At 42.1% G+C, this 17,760-nt stretch overlaps 1 protein-coding gene across 1 annotated transcript in view; it reads right to left on the bottom strand.

The window, feature by feature from the left end:
* The window catches only part of LOC123777604 (uncharacterized), a 54,430-nt gene extending 37,101 nt beyond the window's left edge, over positions 1–17,329 (bottom strand). The window contains exons 1-2 of the mRNA XM_087867736.1: positions 17,279–17,329; positions 15,972–16,695 (exon numbers count right to left, since the gene is read on the bottom strand). Of these exons, the coding sequence (XP_087723862.1) occupies positions 15,972–16,695; positions 17,279–17,329 (775 nt within the window). The remainder of the gene's footprint in view (positions 1–15,971; positions 16,696–17,278) is intronic.
* Positions 17,330–17,760: the final 431 nt, after the last annotated feature.

Here is a 17,760-nt window from a genome sequence, read left to right on the forward strand (position 1 = left end):
CATAATGAGGCTGAAAGTGTGCATTCCTCAGTTTATGTATTCATCGGCGCATACAGATGTCTCTTTTCTCAGGAGTTTGCTGCAAGAAGAAAATTGGACAAGAGCTTCTAGATTTGTATTAAGTTTATGTGCTGGAGGTTTCATTAAAGCCAGGACTGAAGTATATCAACCATGAGTTATCAAAAGAGAGAAGAATATTTAGGACTGTTTTCTGAAAGGCATATGCAAAACAAACTGCAAAGGCCAAAAGAGATGGGAGACCAAAGAAGGCAGACAAGTGTAGTTTGATGAGAAATGGTTTACTAAGGGGAGTCACAGACAGAAGTGTGCCTTGGGTAGTCACAAGACAAAAAGGTCTCCCCAACCCCACGAACCTTAAGATGTGTTATTATAGCCCTAGAGGCTGGGAGTACATTCTGGGGTACCACACAAGAGGAGAACGTTTCACAATGGAAGTATGCCATCATATCTCCAGGGCAGGAGATATGATGCCCTGAAGGTATACTTAAGGGTGTGGTTAAACAAAGGGGAAATAATTTGGGGGTTGCTGTGAGCAAGAAGAGCTGAAGTCACAGAATGGTCCCCAAGGAGGATTGTCCAAGGGACACCTGGGGGGCTCAGTCAGTTGGGTGTCTGCTGCCTTCAGTTCGGGTCATGATCCGAAACCTGTGCTGGGCTCATTGCTCAGCAGGGAGTCTGCTTCTCCCCCTGCCCCTCCCCTTGCTAGTGCTCACAGTCATGCTCTCTCTCAAATAAAATCTTCAAAAAAAAAAAAAAAAGGGAGGATTTGTTTAAGATGGCACATTAGCCTGGTTCACACAAGGAACACTATGCCTTGGGGGAAAATGAAGAGACCTTGAAACCTTCTACTGCCATTGGGTCTCCCATCTTAATCCGCCAGTGAAGGCTGATGGCAATGTTACTTTATTAAAGTCAGCACATATGTGATAGTTTAAAATTCATGACCTTCAATGATGTGCCTGTGGACTTCACCAAAGAGGAGGAGACTTTACTAAACCATCAGCGAAACCTATACAGAGATGTGATCTGGAGAGTCATGGTTTCATGTCACAGGTACACACACTTAGGCCTCAAGTAATGTGATTCTTCTTTTGTGAAGGCAATAAAATTAATAAGATTATGCAGCAATTCTACCCCATGTACACGTAACAGGAACCTGACATACAGAAGAGCATTCTCTGGCCCACTCCAGCTCCTGTTAGAGGAACCAGAAGCACAATCAGGCTCTGACCTCAGGACTCTGTATTGTGCAGGCAGAACCTAAAGCAGAATCTCTGAAAAAGGGCATTAACAAGGACTTATCATGGGACAGATCCCAGGCCACCATCCTGCAGAGCTGAGGGTGAAATCTGCTTGAATGATGCAGCTGAGGGTGAAATCTGCTTGAATGATGCACTGTGTGAACCAAGATCATTTCAGAGCAGCTTAGGAATTTAAGTGGATAGGGCCACCTCCATCCCTCTGGAGATCAGCTTACTTGGAGTTGGGTTCATATTAATTAATTAAAAATATTGATTAGTAATGATTCTATAGGATCGATTACTTTTTCTGTGTAGATGACATGCATGAGAGCTACTACAACAGTATGGTGTACAAAAGATTATTAATATCAACTGTCATTAACTGAGAACCATTATGTATCAGATGTCTTACTAGGAGTTTTTAGGTGACATATCTGTGGAAAAATTTATATATCGGAATCTATTTTTTTAATGATTTTATTTTATTTATTTATTTATTTCTGTTGACCATCTTTTTTTTTTTTAATGATTTTTTTATTATATTAGGTTAGTCACCATACAGTACATCCCTGGTTTCCGATGTAAGGCTCGATGATTAATTAGTTGCGTATAACACCCAGTGCACCATGCAATACGTGCCCTCCTTACTACCCATCACTGGTCTATCCCATTCCCCCACCCCTCTCCCCTCTGAGGCCCTCAGTTTGTTTCTCATAGTCCATAGTCTCTCATGTTTCATTCCCCCTTCTGATTACCCCCCCTTTCTTTATCCCTTTCTTCCCCTACCGATCATCCTAGTTCTTATGTTCCATAGATGAGAGAAATCATATGATAGTTGTCTTTCTCTGCTTGACTTATTTCACTAAGCATTATCTCCTCCAGTGCCCTCCATGTTGTAGCAAATGTTGAGAACTCGTTCTTTCCGATAGCTGAGTAATATTCCATTGTATATATGGACCACAACTTCTTAATCCAGTCATCTGTTGAAGGGCATCTCGGCTCCTTCCACGATTTAGCTATTGTGGACACTGCTGCTATGAACATTGGGGTGGATATGGCCCTTCTCTTCACTACGTCTGTATCTTTGGGGTAAACACCCAGTAGTGCAATGGCTGGATCATAGGGTAGCTCAATTTTTAACTTTCTAAGGGACCTCCACACTGTTTTCCAGAGTGGCTGTACCAACTTGCATTCCCACCAACAATGTAGGAGGGATCCCTTTTCTCCACATCCTCTCCAACAATTGTTGTTTCTTGCCTTGTCTATTTTTGCCATTCTAACTGGAGTAAGGTGGTATCTCAGTGTGGTTTTGATTTGAATTTCCTTGATGGCTAATGACTTTGAACATTTTTTATGTGTCTGTTAGCCATTTGTATGTCTTCATTGGAAAAGTGTCTGTTCATATCTTCTGCCCATTTTTTGATTTGTTTATTTGTTTCTCGTGTATTGAGTTTGAGAAGTTCTTTGTAGATCTTGGATACCAGTCCTTTATCTGTAGTGTCATTTGCAAATATCTTCTCCCATTCCATGGGCTGCCTCTTAGTTTTTCTGTTTCCTTGGCTGTGCAGAAACTTTTAATCTTGATGAAGTCCCATAAATTCATTTTATCTTTTGTTTCTCTTGCCTTTGGGGATGTATCATGAAAAAGGTTGCTTTGGCTGATGTTGTAGAGGTTGCTGCCTATGTTCTCCTCTAGAATTTTGATGGATTCCTGTCTCACATCGAGGTCTTTCATCCACTTGGAGTTTATTTTTGTGTATGGTGTGAGATAGTGGTCAAGTTTCATTCTTTTGCATGTAGCTGTCCAATTTTCCTAGCACCATTTATTGAAGAGACTGTCTTTTTCCCACCGGATGTTTTTTCCTGCTTTATCAAATATTAGTTGCCCAAAGAGCCGAGGGTCCATTTCTGGGCTCTCTATTCTGTTCCATTGGTCTATGTGTCTGTTTTTGTGCCAGTACCATGCTGTCTTTGTGATCACAGCTTTGTAGTACAGCTCGAAATCCGGCATTGTGATGCCCCCAGCTTTGTTTTTCCTTTTCAACAGTTCCTTGGAGATTCGGGGCCTTTTCTGTTTCCGTACAAATTTAAGGACTATTTGTTCCAGTTCTTTGAAAAATGTCCTCGGTATTTTGATCGGGATAACATTGAAAGTGTAGATTGCTCTGGGTAGCATGGACATTTTAACTATGTTAATTCTTCCGATCCATGAGCATGGAATATCTTTCCATCTTTTTATGTCTTCCTCAATGTCTTTCAAGAGTGATTTATAGCTTCTAGAATATAGGTCCTTTACGTCTCTGGTTAATTCCAAGGTAACGTATGGTTTTTGGTGCTATTGTAAATGGGATGGATTCCCTAATTTCTCTTTCTTCGGTCTCATTATTCGTGTATAGAAATGCAACTGATTTCTGAGCATTGATTTTTTTTTTTAAGATTTTATTTATTTGACAGAGATAGAGACAGCCAGCGAGAGAGGGAACACAAGCAGGGGGAGTGGGAGAGAAAGAAGCAGGCTCATAGTGGAGGAGCCTGATGTGGGGCTCGATCCCACAACGCCGGGATCACGCCCTGAGCCCAAGGCAGACGCTTAACCGCTGTGCCACCCAGGCGCCCCTGAGCATTGATTTTGTATCCCGCCATGTTACTGAATTGCTCTATAACTTCTAAGAGTTTGGGAGTGGCTTCTTTTGGGTTTTCCATATAGAGCATCATGTCATCTACAAAGAGAGACATTTTGACTTCTTTGCCAATGTGGATACCTTTTATCCCTTTTTGTTGTCTGATTGCTGTTGCAAGGACTTCTAGTACTATGTTGAATCATAGTGGCGAGAGTGGGCATCCTTGCCGTGCTCCTGATCTTAAGGGAAAGGCTTCCAGCTTTTCCCCATTGAGAATGATATTTGCTGTAGGCTTTTCATAGATGGTTTTTATAAGATTGAGGAACGTACCCTCTATCCCTACACTCTGAAGTGTTTTAATCAGGAAAGGATGCTGTATTTTGTCAAATGCTTTTTCGGCATCGATTGAGAGGATCATATGGTTCCTGAATCTTTTCTTGTTGATATGATGTATCACGCTGATTGATTTGCGAATATTGAACCACGCTTGCATCCCAGGTATGAATCCCACTTGATCGTGATGGATAATCCTTTTAATGTACTGTTGGATTCTATTAGCAAGTATCTTGTTGAGGATTTTGGCGTCCATATTCATTAGGGAAATCGGTCTGTAATTCTCCTTTTTGAGGGGGTCTTTGCCTGGTTTGGGGATCAAGGTAATATTGGCCTCATAGAATGAGTTTGGCAGCTTTCCTTCTGTTTCTATTTTTTGAAATAGCTTTAGGAGAATAGGTATTATTTCTTCCTTGAACGTTTGGTAGAATTCCCCAGGAAAACCGTCCGGGCCTGGAGTTTTGTTATTTGGAAGGTTGTTTACCACTGACTCAATTTCTTCATAATTAATTGGCCTGTTTAAGAAATCAATTTCTTCAGGTTTCAATCTTGGTAGTTTATAGGTTTCCAGGAAGGATTCCATCTCTTCCAGATTGCTTAGTTTATTGGCATATAGCTGTTGATAAAAATTTCTAGTAATCCTTCCAATTTCAATGGCGTTCGTCATGACCTCTCCTTTTTCATTCATAATTTTAATAATCTGGGTCCTTTCTCTTTTTTTTTGGATAAGTCTTGCCAGTGGTCTGTCAATTTTATTGATTCTCTCAAAGAACCAGCTTCTAGTCCTGTTGATCTGCTCTACTGTACTTCTGGTTTCTGCTTGATTGATTTCAGCTCTAATTTTGGTCAACTGCTTCCTCGTGCGTGGATTAGGCCTGTCCCTCTGTTGCTGTTCCAGCTTCTTGAGGTGAGAATATAAAAACTGCATTTTAGATTTTTCTATTCTTTTGAGTGAGGCTTGGATGGCTATGTATTTCCCCCCTTAGGACTGCCTTTGCAGTATCCCATAGGTTTTGGACTGTTGTATTTTCATTCTCATTGGTCTCCATAAATTGTTTAATTTGATTTTTGATTTCCTGGTTTATCGAGTCATTCTTGAGCAGGATGGTTCTTAGTCTCCAAGTGTTTGAGTTTCTTCCAAATTTTTCCTTGTGGTTGAGTTCCATTTTCAGAGCATTGTGGTCTGAGAATATATAGGGGATAATTTCAGTCTTTTGGTATCGGTTGAGACCTGTTTTGTGTCACAGAACATGGTCTATTCTTGAGAATGTTCCATGGGCATTAGAATAGAATGAGTATTCTTTGGTTCTGGGGTGTAGTGTTCTATATATATCTATGAGGTCCAACTCGTCGAGTATGGCATTCAAAGCCTTTGATTCTTTGCTTAGTTTTTGCCAGGGTGTTCTGTCTATTTCTGGTAGTGGAGTGTTGAGGTCCCCTACTATTAATGTATTTTTATTTATATGTCTCTTTATTCTGGTTAAGAGTTGGCTTGTGTATCTTGCTACTCCCCTGTTGGGGGCATATATATTTATAATTGTCATATCCACTTGTTGAATACTTCCTTTAAGAATAATATAGTGCCCTTCTGTGTCTCTAACTATAGTCTGTAGTTTAAAATCCAATTTATCTGGTATGAGAATTGCTACCCCAGCTTTCTTTTGAGGTCCATTTGCGTGAAAGATGGTACTCCATCCTCTCTCAGTCCGAATGCATCTTTGGGTTCGAAATGAGTCTCTTGTAGACAGCAAATGGATGGGTCATTTCTTTTTATCCAATCTGCAACCCTGTGGCGTTTATGGGATGGTTCAAACCATTTACATTAAGACTGATTACTGAGAGATATGATTTTAATGATGCCATGTTGCCAGTAAAGTCTTTGTTTGTATTGGCTGTGACTTTCTGTTCTGTATCACTCTTGGGGCCTTTTTACTTTTATAGAACCCCCCGTAATATCTCCTGTAGGGCTGGTTTCGTGGTTACAAAATTGGTTAGTGACTGGTGATTCTGAAATGTCTTTATTTCTCCATCAATTCTGAATGACAGCCTTGCTGGATAAAGGATCCTTGGCTGCATGTTTTTCTCTGAAAGAGCTTTAAATATGCTCCCCCAACCCCTTCTCTCATTCCAGGTCTGTGTAGACAGGTGTGACGTAATTTTGATGCCTTTGCCTTGGTACGTGAGAAATTTCTTTGCCCTGGCCGCTTTCAATACTCTATCCTTGGATCTAATATTTGCGAAATGCACTATGACGTGACGTGGCGTAGGTTTGTCGTGGTTGAGCTTGGGAGGGGTCCTCTCTGCCTCTTGGACACGAATGTTTGTTTCCCTCGCTAGATTAGGGAAGTTTTCAGCTACAATTTGTTCGAATATCTCTTCTAGACCTGTTTTTCTCCACCCCCTCGGGGATGCCGATGATTCTAACATTGGATCGTTTCATTGAGTCAGTAATCTCCCGTAACCTACATTCGTGGGCGTGGATTTTTTTAAGACCATCTTCTATTTTCATTTTTTCCTCTATTAACCCATCCTCCAATTCACTAACCCGTTCCTCTGCTTCTGTGACCCTGGCCATCAGAGCCTCTAGTTTTGCCTGCATTTGGCTCATAGAATTTTTAATTTCTGTCAGATTCGCTCTCATTTCTGTCCTTAGGGATTCTGTATTCTCAGTAACCTTTTCGTTAATACTTTTTTCAATTCTACTCATCATTTTGACCATCATTACTCTGAATTCCATTTCTGATACTTTGGTTACATCCATATCCATTATTTCTGTGGCAGAGGCCACAGACTGTCTTTTCTTTGCTGGTGGCGGGGGGGCTTCTCCTTCTTGTCATTCTGAGGAGGAGAGGTTGCGGGGTTGTTCAGAGCCCAAATTATTGACTGGGTCTCAGGCCGTGCCCCTTGTTTTATAGGGATCTTAGGGATGTGGGCTTCTTCTTTAAAGATTTTATTTATTTATGTGGCAGCCCATCAGCGAGAGAGGGAACAGAAGCAGGGGAGTGGGAGAGGAAGAAGCAGGCTTCCAGCGGAGGAGCCCGATGAGGGACTCCTTTCCGTAACGCCGGGATCATGCCCTAAGCCGAAGACAGGCGCTCAATGACTGTGCCACCCAGGCGCCCGGGTTGTGGGCTTCTTGATTTTTCAGCCTGCCTTCTGTGTTCTGGGGGAGGGGCCTGCCGCGCCAATACTCAGGCAACCCTGTTTGGGTAGAGTCTCCGCGTCCCCTGCGAGGGGGGATGGGGATGGGCACTCTCTGAGCTGGTATTTCCAGGCTTTTGTTCTCTGGCAGCTTTCCCTGGCGGTTTGCTATGCCTCTTCTGAGAGTCAGAGCAGCAGCGGCCGAATTTCAGCCTCTGTCACAGAACAGAGGGATTGCGGCCCGTTCTCCACTGATGTTCTGGCCACTTTAACTCTGTTACTGTTGGTGCTGCTCAACCCTGCAGCGTCCCGGGATGTGTGCCCAGCGCGTCTCTGTCCTTTGTGTTTCTAATGCCGCCAGCCGCCCCCGCGCGCTCCGGAAGCTCCCGGTCTCAGTCTGGATCCAGTGAGCGCACCGGGATTCCGGTGTTCCGGGAGATGCCTGGTGGCGCGCGCACCCGGCTCACAGTCTCAGTCTGCTGTTTTGCGGGTGCTGTCTGCGAGCCCCGCCCGCTCTCCTATGCAAGTGACTACCGCTTCCCGGCGCCCGAACACAGCGGCTCCCTCCCCTTCCATTTATCTTCCGATATCTGTGCACGGTTTCATGGCTCCCCGCTTCGTACCTCAATACTCAGCGCTGGAGATGTTCATTTGTAGAGATCCAGATGCATCTTCCTGCATCTCAGATTGGTTCCGTGGTTGTTTAGGCTGGTCTGGTACCTATCCAGCTCGACTCGGGGGACCGGCTGAAAAAGGTGTCTCCTACTCCTCCGCCATCTTAACTCCTCCCCTAATGATTTTATTTTTAAGTAATCTCTATACCCAACATGGGGCTCAAACTCACAACCCTGAGATCAAGAATTGCATACTGTACCCACTGAGCCAGCCAAGCACCCTTCCCCAACCTTTTTTTTAAAAAAGATTTTAAGGATGAATCTATTCTTTCAACTGTAATGATCTAAACACAAATCAAGTACATCTGATAAAAATTTAGTGTCCAATGAATTTTTAACTTTGAATGTAGAAAACACAAAAATATCTCAATTTTTGGTACTGAATGCATGCTTTAGTAACTATTTTATTATATAAAGAAGTAAAATATTCTTCAAAATAATCGTTTTCATTTTTGTTCATTGAAGATATTGAAAATAATTATATACATGGTCTACCTATACTTTTACTGGACAGCACTGGTTGCGACTGCTGCTGGCCATATAAAGGAAGAAAAAAAGGATATTTTTTTTTCCGGTCAATACCACTGAGCTTGCCTTGTTGGGTGGTGAAGTTTGAAGCTCTTGTTTCAATTCTTATAGCTAATTCCTTTTTTCCTTTCAGTATATAATTATTAAATTATATCTGTGGCAGATACTCATGAGAACAGTTACGTATACAGAAAAAGTCCCAGGGATAAAAGATTCAACATTCTTATTGTAGAAGATAGACAATAAAGTAATAATTGACATATCAATTCATAAGTGACTTGGGAAAATAAACAGGTAGGGGGAAAAAAAAAGGATGTCCTATATACACACCCCACATACATTCTGTTGGTTTCTGGGCAAGACAATGGAGAAAAAGGGAATCATTAGCTCTTCCATATTTAACCTAAAAAGATTAGAAAAGGAATATCAAAATTTTTACGAAATAACTCAGAATATATTAAAGTGCTGAGAAGCTCCCACAGGTGTTGGCTGGAATCTCCAATCAGAGATGTGTGCTTCCCCTTGCCTTGGGGGAGGGGCAATGCCATGCCACACTTTGCTCAATACATGGGCATTTTATGTGTCTTTCCAGACAACCACCATTATAATATAATTTGATATAATTAATGTATAATTAAATGCAGAGATCTTAAGTATTTAGATGAGTTTTGACAACTGCATGTATCATGTGATCACAAGCCTCAGCAAGATACAGAACATATTTATTTCCCTAGAAGTTTTCTTGCCCGTTGCAGTTCATTCCTTCCTCCTCACTCCCAGACAGACACTTTCTTTTTTTTCCCTTTTTCTATAAGCAAGATTTATTTTTTTAAGAGAGAGAGAACACAAGCAGGGGGTGGGGGCAGAGGGAGAAGGAGAGAGAGAATCTTAAGCAGACTCCCTGCTGAGTGTGGAGCCTGATGCAGGACTCAATCTCAGGACCCCGATATCATGACCTGAGCTGAAATCAAGAGTTGGCTGCTTAACTGACTGAGCCACACAGGTGTCCCAGGCACTTTCTGATTTCAATCAGTTAGTCAGATATACTATTTGGATATGTATAGAGATTTTCCTGCTATCCAAAAGTAGAGTTTTCTTATGAAACTTCTCTGCTAGGGGCACCTGGGTGGCTCAGTCAGTTAAGTGTCTGCCTTCAGCTCAGGTCATGATCTCAGGGTCCTGGGATCCAGCCCCATGTTGGGCTCTCTGCTCCTCCCTCTCACTTGCTCTCTATCAAATAAATAAATAAATAGATAAATAAATAAATAAATAATCTTTGAAAAATTTTCTTTTCTGTGCTGAAATGACACAAAGCAAAGAGTAACCCCCAGGTTCTGAAACTATGTTATGCCACTTTGCTTTTACAAAAGACCTACATTAGTTCCCATTTCTGCTAACTGAAAGAAACCTGAAGAGGATTTTCAGTTTTGTGAAAAAAAGCCCTTACCGTACTAATGCAGATCTTTTGTAATAGTGAAATGGCCCAACACAGCCTTTCATAAAGTGGGCGACACCTGCATTAGGCAGTTTCCATGTCATTTTCAAATGTCTATCCTGATTTTTCTAGTTTAGTGAAATATTAGAATTCTCCCATTAGACATGTCTGTCAAGCCTTTGGACTTGAGCAAAAAGCTGAGCTCCTTGTCAATGGGAACAACATTCATATTATGAGAAGACAGGCATACTTTGGAGATATTATGGGTTTACTTCTGCACCACCACAATAGAGCAAGTATCACAATAAAGCAAGTAAAATGAATTTTCTGTTTTCCCAGTGCATGTAAATGTTTACACTATAGTCTATTAAGTGAGCGACAGCATTATATCTAAAAAAAAATGTACTTACCTTCGTTTAAAAGAACTTGGGGACGCCTACCTGGCTCAGTTGGTAGAGCACGTGACTCTTGATTGTGGGGTTGTGACTTCGAGCCCCATGTTGGGCAAAGAGTTTATACACACACGCATATACATAAATAATAAACAAAAAATATTTATTTATTGCTAAAAAGTGCTCACCACTGTCTGAGGTTTCAGCGACTTATAATCACTGATATATGTTATGGTAATAACATAACATGTATTAGTAATGTAAAAGCTGGAAATATTGCTAGAATTACCAAAATGTGACAGAGAGACACAAAGTGAGCAAATGCTGTTAGACAAAGGAAACTGACAGACTTGCCCAGAGTACATAACTCCCCTGGTCCTGTGTCCACCAGTCAATTTACCTCCTATCATTCTCTGGTTGTGCTGTTCAGCTAACCAGTCTTTCCTCAGCTTAGGAAATACACTAAGATCTCAACTGTTCTAGTATTTTCCTTATAAAGTTCCCTTCACCCGAATTCTCACTCTATACCTTTTTCTAGTTCAATCTCAACTTTAGTATCAACACTGCCCACTACATCTTTTCCCCTCATATTAATCCGTTATTATGTCCAGAGAACAAACTGGCCAGTACTCATTTAAAATCTGTTTTCCTAGGGGCGCCTGGGTGGCTCAGTTGGTTGAGCATCTGCTTTCAGCTCAAGTCATGATCCCAGGGTCCTGGGATCGAGCCCACATCGGGCTCCCTGCTCAGTGGGGAGTCTGCTTCTCCCTCTGCCCCTCTCACCCCTGCTTGTGCTCTCTCTCAAATAAACAAAATAAAATCTTTAAAATCTGTCTTCCTCAATAGACTGTAAGGCCCATAGTGGCGGTACCATCTCTGCTTTGATGGCCATTACTTCCCTGCCCCTGGCACATAGCTTAGCTCATTAAAGTTATTCAATGATCATTTGCGGATTGGCAGAGTATTGCATTCCCCATAAAAATGGTACAGCATACGCATGTACAAACTGAAGTCCCCCCACAATAGAACTAAAACACAAAAGTTAAATAGGAATTATACAGAATGTCAGTGCACAATACAATATAAGCCAAACACTGTACTTCTAAAAAGGTATTGGGTATTGTTACTCAATACTGCAAGCTGGTGCCTTGCAGTTAAAATTTAAATTTGTTCCTTATGCTTCCTGAGCAGTTTTTTTTAAGTTAAGTTATAGGCCCTACAAGGGGCTTCAACTCATGACCCCGAGATCAAGAGTTGCACGCTCTACTGAATGAGCCAGCCAGCACCCCCTGTGCATTGTTTTTTAGGCACAATGCTACTGCGCGGGTAAGGACTACAGTAGACTGCAAACATAACTTTCACGTACACTGGGAAACCAGAAAGTTAATCTGACTCATTTTACCAATATTCACTTTATTGCAGTGATATGGAACCAAAACTGTGACATATCTGAGGTACGCCTGTACTTTCTTATTCAAGAGGCCAAGTCTAGCTTTAAAATAGACAGGCCAGGTGATCACTACCTTTTTTTTTTTTAAAGATTTTATTTATTTATTTGACAGAGACAGAGACAGCCAGCGAGAGAGGGAACACAAGCAGGGGGAGTGGGAGAGGAAGAAGCAGGCTCATAGCAGAGAAGCCTGATGTGGGGCTCGATCCTGGAACGCCGGGATCACGCCCTGAGCTGAAAGCAGACACTCAACCAGTGTGCCACCCAGGCGCCCCAACTACCTTAAGTAGTCATACACAGCATCGCTAACAGGAAGATGATACAAATCTATGTCTTCATGATGAAATGTAACTTGCGATACACAACATCACCTACAAAATATTTTGTAATTGATTTTTTGAAGCCTTTAGACCAGGAGCTAGCAAAACAGTCACAGGCCTGTTTTTGTAAATAAAGTTTTATGGGGAAACAGTTATATCCATTCATTTACTAAGATCCATGGCTCCTTCATGACAAAGGTAGAACTAATTCAAGACTTTCTGTCTTGCAAAGCAAAACACACTTCCTATCTGGTCCTTTTCAGACAGAGTTCACCAACCACTGTCCTGGACCCAATTACCAATCGTCGCAAAATAAGAGAAATGGAGTAAACATTTAAACCAGGAAAATAAAGTCATAAATATCAAAATGCTCACAACCTAACTTTACACCTCAAGAAACTTGAAAAGAACAAATGAAGCCCAAAAGTAGTAGAAGAAAGTAACACTGATCAGAAAGGAGACAGAGATAAAAAAGGCAATAGAAAGGATCAATAAACTAAGAGCTGAATTTTTGAAATGATAAAACAGACAAACCTTTAGCTAGACTCACACACACAAAAGGGAGATAAAATTAAATATGTAAGAGGAGGTGTTACAATTGATACCACAGAAGTGTAAAGGATCCTAAGAGACTACCATGGACAACTGTACATAAAAAAACTGGGCAACCTATAAAAAATGGATAAATTCCTAAAAACATACAACCTATTAAGACTTCATCATGAAGAAACAGAAAATTTGAGCAGACTGATTAAAGAGAATCAAGAATCAAAAACCTCTCGGTAAACAAAAGTCCAGGACCAGAAGGCTTCACTGGTGAATTCAACCCACATTTAAAGATGAATACCAATCCTTTTCAAACTCTTCCAAAAAACAGGAGAGAGCACTTATGTACTTATTTTATGAGGCCAGCATTACCCTGATTCCAAAACCAGACAAATACACCACAAAAGATAACTACAGGCCACTGTCCCTGATAAACACAGACACAAAAATACTTGACAAATTATTAGCAAACCTGGGGCACCTGGGTGGCGCAGTCGTTAAGTGTCTGCCTTCGGCTCAGGGCGTGATCCTGGCATTCTGGGATCGAGCCCCACGTCAGGCTCTTCCAATTGGGAGTCAGCTGCTTCCTCTCCCACTCCCCCTGCTTGTGTTCCCTCTCTCACTGGCTGTTTCTCTCTCTGTCGAATGAATAAATAAAATCTTAAAAAAAAAATTAGCAAACCAAATTAAACAACCATTAAAGGGATCAAACACCAAGATCAAGTGGGATTTATCCAGGGAGGTAGGGCTGGTACCATATCTGCAAATAAATCAATATGATAAACCACATTAACAAAATGAATAAAAGTCACATGATCATGTCAATATATGCAGAACAAGCCTTTGACAAAATTCAATACCCACTTATGATAAAAACTCTCAGTAAAGTGGGTATAGAGAGAATGCCTATCAAAATTCCAATGGCATTTTTCACAGGACCAGCACAAACAATCCTAAAATTTGTAGGGAACTACAAGAGACTCTGAATACCTGAAGCAATCTCGAGAAAGAACAAAGCTGGATGCATCACATCCTGATGCCTGATTTTAAACTATACTAGAAAGCTATAGTAATCAAAATAGTATGGTATGGGCACAAAAAGACACATAGATCAAAGGAATAGAACAGAAGGCCCAGAAATAATCCCATGCAAATATGGTCAATCAATTTATGACAAAAGAGTGAAGAAACACAATGGGGAAAGGAAATGGTTGAAAAACTGGACAGCCACAGGGAAAAAAAAAGAAACTGGACTATACACAAAAATTACCTCAAAAGAGACTAAACACGTGAATTTAAGACCATAAAACTCCTAGAAGAAAACAAAGGTAGTAAGCTCCTGGACCCTGGTCTCGGAGAGGGGTTTTTGGATTTGACACCATAAGCAAAAGCCACAGAAGCAAAAGGAAACAAGTGGGACTACATCAAACTAAAAAACTTCTGCACAGCAAAACTGGTTGTCATAGGTGTGAGCGGGGTGGAGAAACTGGTGAAGACTGTCAAAAAGTACAAAGTGCCAATTATAAAATAAGTGCTAGGCACGTGACTATCGCTAATATAATAAGAGACGGTAATAACACTGTATTGCATATCTGGAAGTTGCTAAAAGAGAAGGGCTTAAAAGTTCTCATCACAAGGAAAAGAAGTTGCAACCACGTGTGGTAATGGATGTTAACAAGACTTACTGTGGTGATCATTTCCGAGTATAAATGATACTGAATCGTTGTGCTGTACACCTGAAACTAATATAAGGTTATCTCAATTAAAAAAGAATCAAAATGTGTGACTTTCTAAAAGAACATGTGACTTTTCAAAAAGAAAATGGAGAAACAATAATAAATACTGTAGGTTAAGAGACTAAAAGACAAAAAAGCCACCACATATAATCTTTGATTGCATCTTAGATCCAAAAATGCCCCAAAGCTTATTTTGGAAAAATATGGAGGATTTCAGTTCTTTCAGAGTAGATAGAGGACATTATTATATTTTTTTCTTTCTTTCTTTTTTTTTTTTTTTTTTAAGATTTTATTTATTTATTCGACAGAGATAGAGACAGCCAGCGAGAGAGGGAACACAAGCAGGGGGAGTGGGAGAGGAAGAAGCAGGCTCATAGCGGAGGAGCCTGATGTGGGGCTCGATCCCATAACGCTGGTATCACGCCCTGAGCCGAAGGCAGATGCTTAACCGCTGTGCCACCCAGGCACCCCTCTTTTTTTTTTTTAACTGTAGATCACAATTTTATTTTTTTTAATAATATTTTTTTATTATGTTAGTCACCATACAGTATACCCTCAGTTCCTGATGTAAAGTTCCATGATTCATTACTTGTGTATAACACCCAGTGCACCATGCAATAGGTGCCCTCCTTACTACCCATCACCAGCCTATCCCATTCCCCCGCCCCCCTCCCCTCTAAAGCCCTCATTTTGTTTCCCAGAGTCCATAGTCTCTTATGGTTCATTCCCCCTTCTGTTTACCCCCCTTCCTTCTTCCCTTCCTTCTCCTACCGATCTTCCTCCTTCTTTTCCATAAATGAGTGAAACCATGTAATTGTCTTTCTCTGCTTGGCTTATTTCGCTTAGCATTATCTCCTCCAGTCCCATCCATGATGACATTATTATTTTAAATACTCATGGGAGAAATACTACTACTGTGGTTTTATTAGCACGATGTCCTTATCTTTAGCTGATGCAGTCCCAATATTTAAAGGCCAAGTATCCTGCTTGCAATTTCTTTTGAATTTACTCTCTCCTACCGTTCACCAAAAAATACTTATTTATCTAGAGGGCAAACACGCAAAATGCTGTAAGTGGGTGAATCTACTTCAGTGGAAATTCATAGTACTGTATGTTCATATTTTATTTAGGTTAAAGATTTTTCAAAGGAAAAAATACACTTAGTCAAAATATCCTGTTACTGGGAAGTTCAATTATTCCAGAACTAGGACAAAAAAGCCTCCATTTGTTTTTGTTAGAGGCCCTTCATTTAAAGTTTTGTGGGGCTGTAGTCTTACGACGTTCAGATGAAGAGACAGGTGAGTATTCTTGTTTTTCTTTAGCAAAAAGACTGTGGCCTACATATGCTTCCATTTCCCTGCAGAAATATGCACACCACAGACATCTAAGAAAGTATATTAATTTCCTACTTGAACGTAATGTTTCAAAAGTACAGAACGCGCAAAAATAAAGCCAAACCATCAGGTGAAACATTCCTTTGCATCCAATAGGAAAAACAGGCCCTTCCGGACCAGCTCCCCCCACAATGCTCACCAGAATGCGCTGGAACCGCGTGGTCCGCAAGGACGCGAGGACACGCCCAGAATCGGCCAGCTCGACCGGCGGAAGTTCTTTCCCCCTGGAGGAAAGTCACAAAGGTTGCTTTGCAGGCTCCTGAAGAGGGAAGCAGTGTATGAACCAAGCCCCCAGAAGCGCCGTTACATTTCCCGGTCCAGCTGCTCCCGAAGACACCCCAGCGGAAGGAAGTGGTGCGCGCCAGGTCTTTCTTTTTCTTTTTTAAAGTTTTTCTTTTCGTCATCCCTACACCCAAGGTAGGGCTCGAACTCACGACCCCAAGATCAAGTGCGGCACGCTCCACCGACTGAGCCCGCCAGGCGCCCCACGCGCCAGGTCTCTTTAAGCAGACTCCTGGGAGGCCCGGGCCAAACTCGTCCTTAACTGCCACCTTCCAACCCCTTCCCTCTCCCTCGCGGTGACTTCCAAACCTGGCCTGCGCGGACCCACAGCCAAAGCGAAACCTGACCAGCGGCGGAAAAGACCCCTGGGCCTGTGTGACCCCACTTCCGCTTCCTGTCTGAGGCCGGAAGGGGCGGCCCCCGCTTTCTGGCCGTCGGCCCAGTCCGACCACCTCAGGCGGGAAACTTCTAATTTCCTCCCGCGTGGCTGTGGGCGGACCGGGGTGGGCCGGGCGCAGGAGCCGGGACGGAATTGGGCCCGCAGACTTGGCGGAAGTTAGAACCAGCGCCGCGGCCGGGGCCTACTCCTGAGGGCGTGGCTGCACGTTGGAACAGATCCAGTACCTGTTAGGACTGCTGAATATTTGAGCCGGAAAGGCGAGTGTGCGGGTGGGCGCGAACCCCACAACAAGCACCGGGGGGACCTGCCTGCCCCTCCCCTTGTTCCTGGAGCCCTTGCAAGGATTCTCCCCTGACATTCTTGCCAGTCCTTTAAAGTGGTCTAGCTCCTCCAGTCAGTCCTTCTTTAGGCCTTTATTTGACCACCATGGTAAGCTCCAATTAAGTGATTCCTTTAGATTTTCAATGTAGTGAGATTTTCTGCAAATCTTTTTTTTAAAGATTTTATTTATTTATCCATCAGAGAGAGAGGCAGAGGCAGAGAGAGAAGCAGGGTCCCCGAGGAGTAGAGCAGGATGTGGGACTCAATTCCAGGACCCTTGGGATCGTGACATGAGCCGAAGGCCGACACCTAACCAACTGAGCCACCCAGGTAGGTGCCCTTCTGTAAATCTTCCCCCTGCCCTTTACTAATGTGTAATTCTCTTCTTATTTTTATTTTTGAAATAGCACTGATGCCGGGCATTCTTCACTTCTTAGGAATACATCTGAAGTGTCTCCAGTAATCATGTTTGCTGTGGTTGCTGTGGTTTTCATTGGTCGGCCTTTGTGGAGTTAGTAAAAATGTTTGTTTTATTTTTAAGATTTTTATTTATTTATTTGACAGAGAGAGAGAGAGAGAGAGAGAGAGAGAGACAGCCAGCGAGAGAGGGAACACAAGCAGGGGGAGTGGGAGAGGAAGAAGCAGGCTCCCAGTAGAGGAGCCTGATGTGGGGCTGGATCCCAGAAGGCCGGGATCACGCCCTGAGCCGAAGGCAGACGCCTAAGGACTGAGCCACCCGGGCGCCCCAGTAAAGATTTTTAAACTCTGATTTTATTAAGACATTTTATTAAGACTTGTTCATGTGCATTATCAGATGTGTCTTATGCATCTATTGATAACTATTTTGCTAGGTTGTTTCATGTGTTGCTGTACAAAATACTCAAGTTATGTAGCCAAAGAATGTGTTTTTTAAAAATAATTTGTT

Source organism: Ursus americanus, chromosome 14, assembly GCF_024610735.1.
Source record: "Ursus americanus isolate L20-20 chromosome 14, mUrsAme1.1.p, whole genome shotgun sequence".
Classification (NCBI taxonomy): domain Eukaryota; kingdom Metazoa; phylum Chordata; class Mammalia; order Carnivora; family Ursidae; genus Ursus; species Ursus americanus.